The sequence below is a fragment of the Tachypleus tridentatus genome, chromosome 10, assembly GCF_004210375.1.
Source record: "Tachypleus tridentatus isolate NWPU-2018 chromosome 10, ASM421037v1, whole genome shotgun sequence".
NCBI lineage: Eukaryota > Metazoa > Arthropoda > Merostomata > Xiphosura > Limulidae > Tachypleus > Tachypleus tridentatus.
The window spans coordinates 176,205,177-176,220,989 of NC_134834.1; the positions used below are offsets into that span (position 1 = coordinate 176,205,177).

The following is a 15,813-nucleotide window of genomic DNA, read 5'->3' on the forward strand; positions in this document are numbered from 1 at the left end:
AGTATTACCAATAACCAAGAAAAAAAAATCAATAAAGATTACTGCAAATCGCCAATAGCAATCATGCATTGGAATCCCAAGTGATCACCCGTGCCACGGGTAATCAGCTGGTTCATTTTTTAATTTTTTTTTTATACAAGTGCATTTCGTGGAGTTGCTTCAATATTGATTGCAGTGTTAAAGATAAATGAGTGTACTTCAGTAAATAATTTATTTCTCCTTATCATTAAACTTATTGGTCTCACTTTGTTGATACATGTACTTCATTGTTGTAGACCTTCATGCAGTTACCATGTTTAAAAATGGTGTAAATAAGGCCATGATTCTGTTCTAAAGTTGAATATGCAAAAATTTGTAATGATGTATTCAAGACAACTGGTGTTTTATGAAATTTGAGTATTATTCATAGCACTGCATCACATCGTCATTTGACAGTTATTAAAGATTTTGGAAATCATTACAAAGGATAATGTTGGCATCTAATGTATCACACAGTTTTTTGTGATCAAGCGTCCATTTTAATAGAAGGAAATACAGTAGTGAGATGAATTTTTATTTTCATTATACTTCTCTTTATGTGACATCATGTAGGATGTGTATAATTAGTACAGGATAAATAAGGAAGGACATCTGAAATTATTCTTAGGGGATAAATAAGTCATTCCAAAACTTTCCATCCCTGTTCATAGTTTTGTTTTATTATAAAATAATTTGCTGTATTTCTGTTACTTATACCCTTAAAAATTTTGCTACTAAAGTGTAAAATAAACGTTTTCAAGTAATCTGTAAAGGAAAAGCTTTGAAGATTTAGATAAATATTATATTATTTGATACAATGAAAGACATGGTAGTGTTTTAGAGATTTATTGAAAATAAAAACACCAGTATTTATAGAATACATGTTAAAATGGGAGAGAAGAAGATCTTAAAGTTAAGATTTTTGTCATTATCTGGTATTTGTGAAGAATATAATTAGAAATGAACTTGAGATCATTTTTAAGCCTTGCTTCCATATTTTAATGTGAGAACCATCTTTAGATAATTTGAATTTTTAGTATGTTGGCTGTAACATGTGATAAATATTAAAAGATGTGATATTAAGCTTTAAACATTTAATACTAATCTTGAAATGATGAGTAACAGTCATGTCAAATGTGTTATTTGTCAAACACAAAATTTTATTCAAGTGACTTTTACCACTTGAAATAAACACATTTGTTTTTGTGAGTTATGAAAAGTATCAAAAATAAGTTTCTGTCAGTTTTGTGGGTTTTCAAGATGTGAGAGATAAGCTTAATTCAATATATGTAAATAAAGAAATTTGAAGAGTAAGCAATGTTCCATTCTTATAGGCCCTAATCCTTCATATCTGACACTACATATTCTAAAATGTAAAGTATTAGGAAGTTTAGATCATGCTAGAATGTTCTGTAATATGATATTTATTAGATCTTAAATAATAGTCAAAGTATAAACTGTAGTTTTTATGTTTTTCTATTTACATTCAAGAAAATATTTTTGCAGTGTGATATTGATTAACACACACTTATGTTCACATGGTTGTGTTTCACATCCCTGTGAAGTAAGACTGAGGGCTTATAATGTGAAAAGCAGGTTTAAATACCTGTAGTAGGCAGAGCACAGTTCACTCATTGTGTAGCTTTGTGCCGACAAATGAAGCAAGTAACCAAACAAATTATATGCTTCACTGAGAAGAAGAAATATGAATTGGGTTAGTTATACTTTACATTTAAGAATATGAAATTTGAGGAAGTTTAGATCATGTTAGAATGTTCTGTAATATAATATAATGTGTGGAGAGAAATATTTATTAGATCTTAAATATTAATAGTCAAAGTATAAGTTGTAGTTTTTATGTTTGTTTCGAATTATCATTTAGAAATGTGAGTTGGATCAGTTAAATTCCATACAGATCTTTATGTACCTGATGTATTTAAAGATAAAGTTAGATAATACTGCACAACAATTTTTTTGAAAAGTTTTTACTGATTGTGACAGGTACCTGGTGGATATGCACAAATATAGTTTTGGGTTTGCTTCATCACATAGGAACTTTGAGAAATAGACAGTTAACTGTTTGCCAGCAATAACATATTTAATTGCATTTATGTTTCTAATACACTATTAAGTTCATCATAATTAAAAGTGTTTTGCTCCTGATTTTCGTTTGTATTCAATGTCTGGTGCATCATGTTACAGTGTCCAACAGTAGTCAGCAAGCATTGATGGATTTCATTTGCTCTGATATTGTTTTTCCATTGTAGCACTGTCCTGGTGAAACTGAAGATTTCAATGAAACTGTATGTGATGGGCAAATTTGGATGTGATTTTTGTGACCAGCAGCCAAAAATCTATAAGGAACACCCAACAGTGTTCAAGAAGCAAAGACTTTGTTGTGCAGCATTATAGATACATCCATTAGAGGGTTAAAATTCTATTTACTAATCATTATATACACAAGGTACTTAAAGATCAAGCTATAAAATGTCTAAAACATTTTGATAAAGTATTATATGTATAAACAAATAATGTTTCAGATCTGCTAGTTATTAAAAACATCATGATAATAAAACTTTGGAAGACTTGATGTTAAGTCATTTTGAGAAAGTTTAAAGTTAAAATTATTTGTTTTTAGGCTTCAGCTAAGTGCAAAAAGAATGTCAGTGATGCAGTAATGGAGGTTTTAGAAATAAAAGTTGAACCATTTTATGATGAACAACAGAATGCTCTATTAAATCTGGAACTAACAGAAAATGAAGAAAAAACTATAACACCATCTTGTGGTAAGTAAAGATTTTATAATTTCTCATATTCTTACTGACTGTTCTTACCACTGTACCTTATGTTGTTGTTGTTTTTAAATGTAGCAGTATTCTATATTCTTCTTTGTTGATTAAAAGTTGATTTCATGTAGAATAAAGCCACCAACTCTCTTGATACAAAAATGTTTAACAGTAATAACATCACTAGTAGCAGTAGGGTCAAAAAGGTCTTAACCATTGTCTATAATTATATTCCTCTACTTCAAAAGAGACCTCTAAAACAATAAATAAAACTTCAGTTTTGTTGTCACATTAAACCCTTGTGGATAAAAGGAGCTTTTGTTTCTTCTATTTTAAATATATTGTATCTGTGGTGTATATGTATGTCTTGTCAAGAAAGCCCATTTCAGAACTTGTTTGCAACGTAACTTGTTTGAGATTACATTAGCAGATTTCAAAGAAAAAAGCTATAAATTATCTCCTCTCTAGTAATAACCACACCCAGTTTCTAAAGCAGAGTGATTGGTAAGCAACAGTTTAAACTTTTCACCTGTGATCAGTGACATTCTATATGTATTCCTTTTCATCTCTTCTGTACTCTATATTCCGATTGTGCTTTTCTTCCTAAAATGTCTGTGGCAGGGTAGGGTAACAGTGCATTTTTTACCAGTATCTTTCTGTTCTCTTTCTCATCTTTATTCTCATTTGGGTTCTGTCCCCCAGTGGGACAGAACTTCATAAGTTTTGCAACTCTAAAATCAGGGGTTTTATTCCCCTCAGTGAACACAGTAAATAGTGTGATGTAAGAAAACACCCATTTGTATTCTAATCACCTTTTTTTCCTCCTTGTGCAGACCATTTTTTTGTGCTGAACTTGTTCCTTTCATGGACTTTAAGGACATTTTTTGATGTGTATCCTGTGAATTTTTAAAGTTGAGATATAAGAAGTTCCGTCACAACACGACAACTTTGGTTGAGAAACAGTGATGGATTAAAAATAAAAAATAAATTAAACTTGTATTTAAGTTACATAAACCTATTATCACTGTCTTTTTTGCAATTGTTGTGACTTTTGAGGGACTGTGAATACCATAATATGCTTAAGAAATTCATAAATTATTATGGTTTTGTTGGAAGCTTGCTAAAACCAGTCCCAAATCAAAATTGTAAATTATTTAAATTGTTAAGTATAAAATTAAATAAACCATTTTAATGAATTAAATTCAACTGTGAAATTTTGTTTTTATGTGTGGAAAAAAGTCTAATTTGATTTTCAATAGTTTTTTTAATTCAATGTTGCAATTTTTGCCCTGAAGGTTGACTGTAACATCCAGGTGTGAAAGAGTTAACTTGGGTAAAAATCACTTTATTTGTACTCTGGTACATTTGATAAAAAGGTTTTTTATTATAATATTACAATTTTTAAATCATCATTGTGTGTTCTGTTGAAGATAGATATGTTATTAATACCTTTAGCAACTGTGGAAGCTTTGTCCTCATGTGATAGAGGTTCACATGCTGTCTGTGGGTCTGTTGTAGCCGAAGGTGGACAAGAAAATAACTGTGGTGAAGTAACAGGAAAGACTGAGGTAACTTGTAGAGTAAAAACTTTACAGTTTTCTGTTTTGGGGAAAACATATGCATTTATCAATTGTTGACATAATGTGTGTTTTCATTATTGTAGATTAATAATAATATTCTAAAACTAAAGTTCCTGTGTTGATTTTAACCTGGTGTATTTGATTTACTGAGATATGAGACTCGTATGAAAATACCCTCCTCTCTCTTTCTAACTTAACTGAGTTAATGGACATATTTTAACAAATAGAAAGAGCAGATTCTTCCTGTACAAGGCTCGTCACAACAAGGGTTTTGGCACCCGTAGAATAACAGTTTGCTGTAGTTTATTAGTGTGAAGATTTTCGTAATCTAATACAATTTTCTTTTATATTTATTTATAGCTGACTTAGAAAGTCAGCTGTATCATATTTGAGACATCCTCGTCAAGTGACTGATATATTTTTTGTACTAGAGGATGCGTGTTTGAAAACAACATACATTATTTGTTGGAGAACCAATTGTGAAATTCAATGATCCTTAGACTGTGAGAGCAAAATTACATGTACTCTATAGGAGACAGCTAATGTGTTCTTTCTGTAATTTAATGATTTTGATGGGAGATAAACTTTTCCTGTGGTCCAATAGTAAAAAATAAATTGAACTTGTATTTAAGTTACATGAACTTATTATCACTGTTTTGTTCACAATTGTTGTGACTTCTGAGGGACTGTGAATACCATAATATGTTAAGGAAATTCATAAATTATTATGGTTTTGTTAGAAGCTTGCATAAATCGGTCCCAAATCAAAATGTGCAAATTAGTTAAATCATTAAGTATAAAGCCATAAGGTTAAAATCAAACACCTGTCAACAGCTTAACTGTTAATTTAAATAACTTGAATATCTTAGATAAAATATACACTCAAAGAAGACGAAAAACATGATGCTCCTTTAATTTCACATAATACATTCTTTCATTTTACTGTTTATCAATTATTTTATACAATTATTATTAGGACAGGGAACATGATAGATCAAACACGTTTTACTGATGAAAAATATTAATATTCATTTTAAATCATGACATGAAAGACACATATTGCTCAGATTGACTCATTAACAGGTCAAGAAATTCACATTCAAAACTATATTAAAAATATGATTTTTTTTGTGTGTGTGTGCACCAGACTTGTAAAATTTGTTAAAAACTTGAATTGGTGAGTGACAGTCATGTCAAATGTTATTTGTTAAAAACAATTAACTGGGTTTATTTCAAGTAGTAGCAGTCACCTGAATAAAACTTCTTTGTTCACATATATTGTGTTATCTGGTATATGCTGAATATGGAGAGTGGGCAAAGTTCCAATTTTATAGACCCTAATTCTTTATATCTGAAACTACATACTCTTAAATGTAAGGTATTAGGCAGTTTATATGTTCGCTCTTAAATATTAATAGTCAAACTATAACCTGAAGTTTTTCTGTTTGCTTTAAAGCATCATTCAGAAATATAAGTTGGATCACTTACATGTGATATACCTTTTATGTATCAAATACATTTGAAGATAAATTTAGGTTATAGGTACAGTCCTTGCAGGTGTAAAGTTTTAAAGGTATATAAAAAAAAAATAACATGCTTCAGAAGTTTTAGTGATAAAAACATCATGATAACAAAAATTAGGAAGACTTGATGTTGATGCCCTTTCAGAAAATTTGAAGTTAAATTATTCGTTTTTAGGCTTCAGGTGAGTGTGAAATGAATGTCAGTGATGCAGTAATGGAGGTTTTAGAAATAAAAATGGAACCATTTTATGATGAAGAACAACAAAATGCTCTATTGAATCTGGAACTAACAGAAAATGAAGAAAAAACTATAACACCATCTAGTGGTAAGTAAAGATTTTATAATCTCTCATATTCTTACTGGCTGTTCTTATCACTGTACCTTATGTTGTTGTTTTTAAATATAGCATCATTCTACATTCTTCTTGGTTGATTAAAAAGTTTATTTCATGTGGAATAAAGCCACCAACTCTTGATACAAAAATGTTTAACAGTAATAAAATCACTGTAGTAGCAGTAGGGTCAAAAAGGTTTTAACCATATGGTTAACTTGTCATAATTTTGTTATTAAAATGATGTTCAACTCTGGTGATTGGCAATATAAATAAAACATTAAACAAGATGTTATTCTTATAACTATTGGTGCAGAATGTTGATGCTAGTTACTTCTGTTCAACAATATATAAATTTAGATGATAATGAAACAGTCAAAAGTGAAAAAAGAAAACAAACAAAGATAATGTAAAATAATTGTGTAAAGGATTCAATGTACTTTATAAAGATTTCTGTCACTGCTGTGATTAATATTAGACTTGTCTGTAGTCATCATTTTGTGACATTAATCACAAATGGTGAAACTTTGAGCATCTAATTTATTTTGTTTTGAATTTCACACAAAGCATCCAGACTCTACCTTCAGATTGTTCATCGGGTTGGGTTTATGAATTATCACTTTCCCTTTTGGCTTTGTGCTAGCCTTGCACATTTGTACAAATAATGTGTACTCTAGCTTCACACTGGTTTCTTTTCACCCCATCTCAACAGGTCAATTTTAATTGTTGGTTGATGAAGCAGGAGAAGTCTCATCTTACACCCTTTTTAGAATTCGATTCATTTGGTTGTGATATTCAGTTCTCCTCTCATCAAATCTCAGCCTTTTGAGTTTGTTTGAGGGAGTGATTGGTCTCCATTTCTGTTTTTATGTGGGCAGTTCTCTCTCTTTTTCAGATATGAGCTTTTATAGAATCCTTTAATTTCTTGGTTGTTTTTTAATGTAGTAACATTTTACATTCTTCTTGGTTGATTAAAATTTTATTTTGTGTAGAATAAAGCCATCAGCTCACTTGATATGTATGTTTAACATTAACAACATTGTATTAGCAGTAGGGTCCAAAAGGTCTTAATCATGTTTGTGATTAGTCTTAATTTCTCAACATCACTGAGTCTTAATTTCATGATTTAAATGATGTTCAACACTGCTGATTGGCAATATAGATAATAAAACATTAAACAAGACACAATAGCAACAATAATTAATTCTACAGAGAGGTTACAGTCTATACTACTGACTTCTGTTCAACAATATACAAATACAGATTACAATCAAGAGATAATAAAGAAGACAGAATTGAAAACAAACTTGGAAAGGATTCAAAATACTTTTAAAAGATTTCTGTCACTGCTGTGATTATTATCAAATGGTGAAACTTTGAGCATCTAGTTTGTTATGCATTTCATGCAAATATAGGTGAGGGCTATCTACACTAGCTATCCCTAATTTAGCAGTGAAAGACTTGAGAGAAGCTAGCTAGTCAACACCACTTACTACCTATTCATTTGTGGTGGTTTACAGATTGTGAGTGTGCATATATGCTGTACATGTAATGGCACACACTCTGTAGTCATTTGGGTGATGTAGTTGGAGTTGTGGATGAATTGATAATTTAGTTAATTAATTAATTATCTGGTGAAGTTTAGTATAGAAAATTGCTTCCACTAGGATGTGCTTCTCTGTGCTGTTGTTCTACTTGCACTTATAATTATAGTAAATCTGTTTATTACATAGGTAGAACCATTCAGCAATGTCAGTCAGCCAGTGAAATTGAGAAATTTGTAGTTTGTATCTGTTCTGCCAACTTTCTGAAGTGGTTCTAAGACTTGTAATTTTGTGTGTGGTTTTATTTATCACTTAAGGGTGTTTCTCAAATACTTTTGAAGATTTATTATTTGGTTGGAAAAGGTGTATGTCAGTAAATAATATGCATTGCATTTCCACCCTTTTCCTGGTATAAGAACTAATATACTTGTGATGTATTTTGAATTTCATATTGTCAATTTTTGTTTCCTAACTGAGTAGTTATGTACTACAAGGTCAAGCTTTTATTCCTTTATTGTGGTATTTATGGACATTTATGATGCAGTGGGTGCCTTGTTGACTTTTATAGTTTAAACAAATGAGAACAAAAAAACTTTCAGGACATGTTTAGAGGTGTAGCCCATGAAGTTTCAAAGCTGAGATGCCATATTCATATCACATGAAACTGTGGTTGAGAAACGGTAATTGGTTAAATATAGAAAATGCTATACTTATTTTAAGTTACATAGACTTATTATCACTGTTTTGTTTAAAACTGTGTGACTTCCAGGGTATTATGAATGCCATATTATGCTTAAAAAGAAATCAGGAAATTCTTATCCAACAATGATTTTGTTGGGATCTTGTAAAATCGATCCAAAATCAAATTTGTATGTTATTTTAACCTTTTAATTACAAGATTAAATAAATAAAAAGTTATAATGAATTAATCTCAGCTTCTTTGTTTTGATATTTTATGTATGAAAAAATAACTACAAGTTGATTTTCACCAATTATTTTAATTCAGTGTTGCAGTTTTTGCCTTAAAGGCAAAATGTAACAATCCAGGTGTTATAAAGTTAATATGGATAAAAATCTCTTTATCTGTACTCTGGTAATATGATAATAAGGTTTTTTTATTATTATGTTATGATTTTTAAATCATCACTGTATGTTCCATTAAAGATAGATGTATTATTAATACTTTTAGCAACTGTGGAAGCTTTGTCCTTATGTGATAGAGGTTCACATGCTGTCTGTGGGTCTGTTGTAGCAGAAGGTGGACAAGAAAATAACTGTGGTGAAGTAACAGGAAAGACTGAGGTAACTTGTATAATAAAAACTTTACAGTTTTCTGTTTTGGGGAAGATGGCTGCATTCATACATTTGCAACAGAACATATGTTTGTTATTGTGGACATAATAATAATTTTCTAAAATTAAATTTCTTACATTGCTTTTAATCAAAGATGTGTCTGAGCTCTGAATTCTCCGATGTCAATAATAAGCTTCCAGAGCTTCCAAATAATTAGAAAAACTAAGCATAATTACAAATCACTTTATTACACATGAGGCTCCTGTTTATTTGACTTACTGACATAAACTCATATGAAAATCCCCTCTCCTCTCTCTCCAACTCTACTGAGTTTATGGACATATTTTAACCAATAGGAAGAGTAGATTCTGTTTTTACAAGACTTGTTACAACAACAGTTTTGGTATGTATAGAATAACAGTTTGCTGTAGTTTCTTGGTGTGAAAATTTTCATAATCTAATGAATTTTTTTTAATATATACCTATAGCTGACTTAGAAAGCCACCTGTTATTATATTTGAGACATCCTAATCCAGTGATTAATATATTTTTTGTGTTTTAGGATTTATGTTTGAAAGCTACATTAATTATTTTTTTGAGAAACAATCTGTGAAATTCAGTGATCCTTAAACTGTGAGAACAAAATTATGGATAAACAACATGTATTGTACAGGATACAGCTAATGTGTTCCTTCTGTTGTAATTTAATGCTATTAATGGGAAAAAAAAACTTTTCCTGTAGTCCAAAGTACAGTCAGTAAAACCATGAGGTTAAAAGCAAACATCTGTCAACAGCTTAACTATCAAAACTTGTAATTTAAAAAACTTGAAGAGGTGAGATAAAATATATGCTCGGTAAATTTATGACATTGGAAGCTTTGTGTGTTTGGCTACTGTTAAAATAGTTCTCTTGTTGATTGCTATTGATTCATCCAATATGATCCTTATATTTCAGAACATGTTTGTCAAAGTGAAAACTGAACCACCTGAGTTACATGAAGATGAGGCTGTTTTAGGATTCAGTGAAAGTAACAGCGATGATCTAGGAAGATCAATAGATGTTTTTGGAGTGGTAAAGGAAAATTAATTTCAAGAAGGGATGCACAAACCTGGCCCCGAGTTAGAACGTGCATTTGGTAAGTAAAGATATCAGTCCAACATCACATATTCAAGAATGTTGTATCAAAATGGAAGTTTTTTTTTTAAATAAATTTTAATAATTGACACAGAGTTAATTCTAAGGTAGAAAGAAAAATTGTGTTTGTTGGTACTCTTACCCAAGTTTTCTTTAATGAATGATCCCAACTATAACATCAGAAAAACACTGCCTGATGAATGAGACTACCTTGGTTACAGAAATATTATATGTGGTTTAATGATAAACTAAAAGTCTGTTAGTTAAAGATCAACTGAAATGGTAGTCATGCATCTATCAGTTGTAATAATAGGAGGGTACAGAAGCTGTTGTTTCACAGTGTATCCTGTGTTAAGAAATCTGTGATGTTTTTTTGTTTTTTTTATTATAGATTAATTACAGTTATGGTTGGGTTTGGTGTAGTGAGGAGTGTAAATTAATTACATGCATTATTTTGTCAGTTTTAGAACAGAAATCATTAACTTTTACAGCTTTATTATTTGTTGAATTGTTAGGCTGTTTGCAAGTGATACAAAAAAAAAACACTCATGGAAGAGTACAGTACTGTTCATTTTGTGGTTTCTGTGATCCATAAGTAAAAATGTTACTTAGGTCCTTGAAAATAGTATATTCACTTTCCTTTGATAATTTAATGGTTTGTAAGACTGTTTATAATTCTGCAAAGCATATTTTACATTGAAAAGAATATTGGTAAAATAAAGACAACCTAGAGAATGAGTTTATGTGGAAACATTAGGTCCATGACCAGATTGTTAATAAAAATAACCATTAACCCTCTCCATGTGGGCCAAAGGCCACATTGTTACATTTTTTGACATTGACAAATTAATATCTCAACTTACCAATACTGCCAATCTGGAATATAAAATGAGAACCTTCCTTCTTTTCTGTTTGCTGAAATATCATTCATTTACTGAATCAGACATAGTGGCCCTACCTACCTCTTTCCATTTTTTAAGCACTTCCTCATATAAGTATCTGTGATATGTGAATAACTAACTGAATGCCCCAGATTTCAGTCTAGTGGTTTTCTCAGCCATTTTTAAGTATTCTGACATCAGCTCATTCTTTCAATACAAGACTTCAAATTGGTGAGTTGAGTCTCTAGTGTGTTCAAAATTTCATAATTCTTTACACCCTGATACAGCTTAGTTACTAAGCTTTATAAATTAGTGTAATTCTATGGTATTGATATTATAATTTATGATATTTTTGCTTGTTTTAAAAGTACATATAAAACTTAAAGAAAATTATTTATTTTCACATCCTCCAGGTGTGAAAGCTAACAAGGCTTAACAAATTATGGTAGGTTGCAAACAAGTACAGTTAGTAAGTAGAACAGATCATTGTAGTCTGTAATTCTTTATTTACTGTTCTGTGTTCTAAGAACTGATTTATACACAGTAATAATGTATTATAACTAAAATGTGTCTGTATTTTACAAAATACTACACCACTAAAACACAACTAAGATGGGTCACTTTGTAAAGACAGTTTTCTATTATAGGATACAGTAACATGCATGTCCGTGCACCAAGTCATTGTAACTTCTGTGACGTTAGATATACATGGCTGAAAATTCAAAATAATAAATATATTATGAAATTTGAACTATTTAGACTAAACATTTATTGTTTCTTTTTATATAACTTGCAGTGATTATAGAATGAAAAAGGTGTAATTTACATTTATTTCCAAATTTTTTGTGGTGGTCACAAGATAAGTCACATCTACTGAACCTGTACAGAGATTTGACAGTGAAAATAACAGATAAAATTAAAAAAAAAATTTTAAACTTAATTATTAATTATCTAGAGATTTATAAAGATTTTGCATGTGAAATTTGAAAATTTTATGATGCAAAAATAAAAAAGGCATGAGAAAAACATTGCTTAAGAAACCTTAATAGTTAATTTTAAAAAATTAATAATTTGAATATGAAAGCTTAGTAATAGCTACAAGATAATCTACCAATTTCATAAGCATACACTTGCTAACCTAAAGGTAATAACATGAAAACCAACAATCAAAAATGGCTATGAGGTCAGTCCTATGGACCAACCCATGCTGAAAGAGTTGAAGAAAAAATTTATCCCTTACTTGCAAAAATACCTCTTATGGAAGTACATTAGTTATTTAAATTGTCATTAAAAAGTGAATCTTTCACTTAATTATGTGGTTTCATTATTAATGAACCACATTATTATTTATAAACATGTGTCTGTTTATACTCTTTAGAGGTTAATATCAATATTAACATGTCTTTTGAAAGGTTAACTAAATTGGTGCATGGTATATATAGTAACTGATGTGTTTGTATCTATTTGTAGATCCAAAGACCTTTATTGAACAACCACTGTAGAAAACAGTTTCTTTATTGTAACTTATTATTACAAGAACTAAACATACATCAAAGGATACACACTGAGGAGGAACCATATAGTTGTTTTGTGTGTTCTAAAGAAGGTGACTACAAGGATAAACTTGAAATACATCACAGTGTACGTACTAGAGAGAAACCTTATAGGTGTTCACATTGTGGTGAAGAATTTGGAAGAAAAAGTCACCTGAATAGACATGAAAAACTCACACTTGCGATAAACGATACAGTTGTTCAGTGTGTGGTAAAGAAGTTAGAATAAATAGTCACTTAAAAATACATCTGAGGATACACATGTGAAGAACCATCTATTTGAAAAGTTTGTGGGAAAGAATTTGCAACAATAAGTGACCTGGAGACAAACCATATAACTGTGCAGCATATAGCAAGGAATTTGGAAAATAATTACTTAAATGGACATAAAAAGTTCATACTGGTGAAAAGGAACATAGTTGTGCAGTGTGTATGGAAAATAATGTGGAAATAATAATGTCTTAAAAAACTTAATCATACACTTTGGAGAAAGACTACATAGATATGAAGTGTGTGACAAATAATTTTTATGTATATATAAAAATCTCCAGTGAAATAATGTATACTTGTGCAATATGTGTGATAATGAGAACACATGAGGAACAGAATTGATAGAGTTACGTTGTGTGTGATAAAGTTTCACAGTAAAAGTCAACTTGAAAAGCACCAAAGTTATATAAAAGATTCCACATGTATTTGGAACATGACAGTGAGTTTAGAATTGAAAAATGACTTGAAAGTACACTGTCAGATACTCTAGAGAAACCCCCTAGATGTGTAGTGTGTAGCAAGGAATTGGAAGATGTAATTTCTTAGTAGTGTCATTACAAAATTTCACATTAATGTGAACAATGTTTGCGTGATCCGTGATAATAAAGTTGGAACTGTTGGTTACTTAAGATTGTACCAGAGAGAAAGTCTCATAGTTGTTTAGTATGTCAATAAATCTGTGTTTATGTTACAACATAAGAAGATGTTAGAGTTATATTAAATAATCATAGTTACATAGTTTTTTCAGAAACATTTATAGAAAGATATTAATTCAAATTGCGGTAAAGAGACATTCCTTTGACAGTAAATCTAATAATTAAAAAACAAAAAGTAGCATGAAATAATGCACACTGGAGAGAAATGATTCTTTTCTGGTCCCTGTCATACATGAATAAATAATCCAAACATCTTAAAAGATTGTTTGCTTTGTTTAATAACAAGTCCTAAAGAAACATTATCCGCTATGCATTCAGCCTTGTGGATCAGAACTTTGTATAACATATTCATCAGCCTAATCATTCACTATGCACTATTTGGAATACACAGTTACAAAATAATCAGATTCCTTGTACGTATTCTCAAATCATTAATATCAAATGAATTTAATGCTCTTTACTCATTCTCATTTGTTAAAGAGTTAGAAACCTATGCTGTCCTAAAGAATGTTTTATGTCTGGCTTTAATGTAACCTATATTCACAAACATTCCATTGAATGAGACCAACAACAGTTGCTTGAAAAAACATACTTTGGGTAAGTGGTGAAAAACAGTCATTACTAGGTGATATGTGCTGTAGTGTTCTTATCATATGACAAAATTGCTCAAGTGATTTTTATCAAAACATTGGACAGCAATTTGCATCAGAGAATTCACATTATTGTTCATAAAGCATATGGTAGCAGTACCCTTTCCATTAACAACATTTGAAAAACATTATTAACAACAACATTAATGTACCTGTGTAATATATATGAGTGTTTGAAACAGAGTGAGCCTAGTTTCATTACAGTATAAATCTGCATATCTTTCTTTCTAGGCCCGGCATGGCCGGGTGGGTTAAGGCGTTCAACTTGTAATCTGAGGGTCGCGGGTTCGAATCCCAGTCGCACCAAACATGCTCGCCCTTTCAGCTGTGGGAACGTTATAATGTGACGGTCAATCCCACTATTCGTTGGAAAAGAGTAGCCCAAGAGTTGGCGAGAGCAGTAATGACTAGCTGCCTTTCCTCTAGTCTTACACTTCCAAATTAGGGACGGCTAGCAGAGATAGCTCTTGAGTAGCTTTGTACGAAATTAAAAAACAAACAAACTTTCTTTCTGTTGTTTTTTTTTCAATGTATCCGTTTGGTGTATAAATGTTTTGCACAGTGTCTATTAGCCCCTCAGTGGCACAACTGTATGTCTGCGGACTCACATCGTTAGAAACCGAGTTTTGATATTCGAGGTGGGCAGAGCACAAATAGCCCATTCTGTAGCTTTCTGCTTAATTCTAAACAAACAATCAATCTATGTTGTGTATTTGCATTTTCGCATGAAAACAAAGTACTGCAGAAATTATTCTCACATGAAATAGCAGAATTTTGCTTGTATATAATTATAAATTGTCCACTAAATGGTGAAAATTGTTGATTATACTGTAGATAAATATATTCCTGTAGTAACTTTAAAACTAATCCACTGTAGTGTATTATATTCAGTGGAAAAAGTCAAGCCTATGCATTTGGTATTTTTCGATTTAATTATGTTTGTAAGTTTTATGAAATTACTTTGTGGCGTATATTACCTACATAGCCGCTTTGGGAGAAAATTAGGTATTGAGGAAGAAGTATTTCTATTTTAATCTTTTAGTTTGTTATTATAAATGCAGTAGAGTAAAATTATTGTACAATTATAAATGTATAGAAGTTAAAGAAGGACGATTATACACTGTAATGAAGTATCCTTGATGGGAAAATGAAGGTACTAATATGGTAAAGAAAGACGCCTGAGTACTTATAGTAAAGATTGGATTTGTATTGTGGTATGCAGATTAGAGAAAGTCAGTCTAATCAAATGGTAATGAAAAGTGACAGTCTCATTTGTTTTTAATTATCCAAGTCCATAGCCATAAATTTGACCTTTTTAAAACATACAGTTTTATTTGCACATGAAAGTTTATATAATTCGCTAATCTGTAATTTCATGAAGTCATCATCAACTAAGTATATCAGATGAAATGTAAACATGTTTTACTCTTCACAAGTACAACACCGGTAATATTCGATTTTCATGTAAAATAAAATGTTTTGCATAATTAAATAACCTGACATTCAATGGTGAATCCCATAAGGAGAATGATATTTGGTCTTAATGGCAGGGTGATCTCAAAAGCCACTATTCTAATCAGGATACTTTTAGT

General features: G+C 30.5%; 1 protein-coding gene across 6 annotated transcripts in view; it reads left to right on the top strand.

Annotated features, from left to right (window-relative positions):
* The window catches only part of LOC143230978 (uncharacterized), a 71,522-nt gene that overhangs the window by 29,101 nt on the left and 26,608 nt on the right, over positions 1-15,813 (top strand). For 4 of the 6 annotated variants that reach the window (XR_013016723.1, XR_013016722.1, XM_076465355.1 and 1 more), the window contains exons 4-5: positions 6,083-6,233; positions 8,973-9,085. Coding sequence is in view for 4 of the 6 variants with exons in the window: in XM_076465355.1 (XP_076321470.1) it covers positions 6,083-6,233; positions 8,973-9,085 (264 nt within the window). In the remaining 2 variants the exon portion in view is untranslated. Of the gene's footprint in view, positions 1-2,656; positions 2,805-4,259; positions 4,373-6,082; positions 6,234-8,972; positions 9,086-10,031; positions 10,213-12,562; positions 13,612-15,813 lie in introns of those variants that run through there. The other 2 variants (XM_076465353.1, XM_076465352.1) reach the window with 2 other exon arrangements.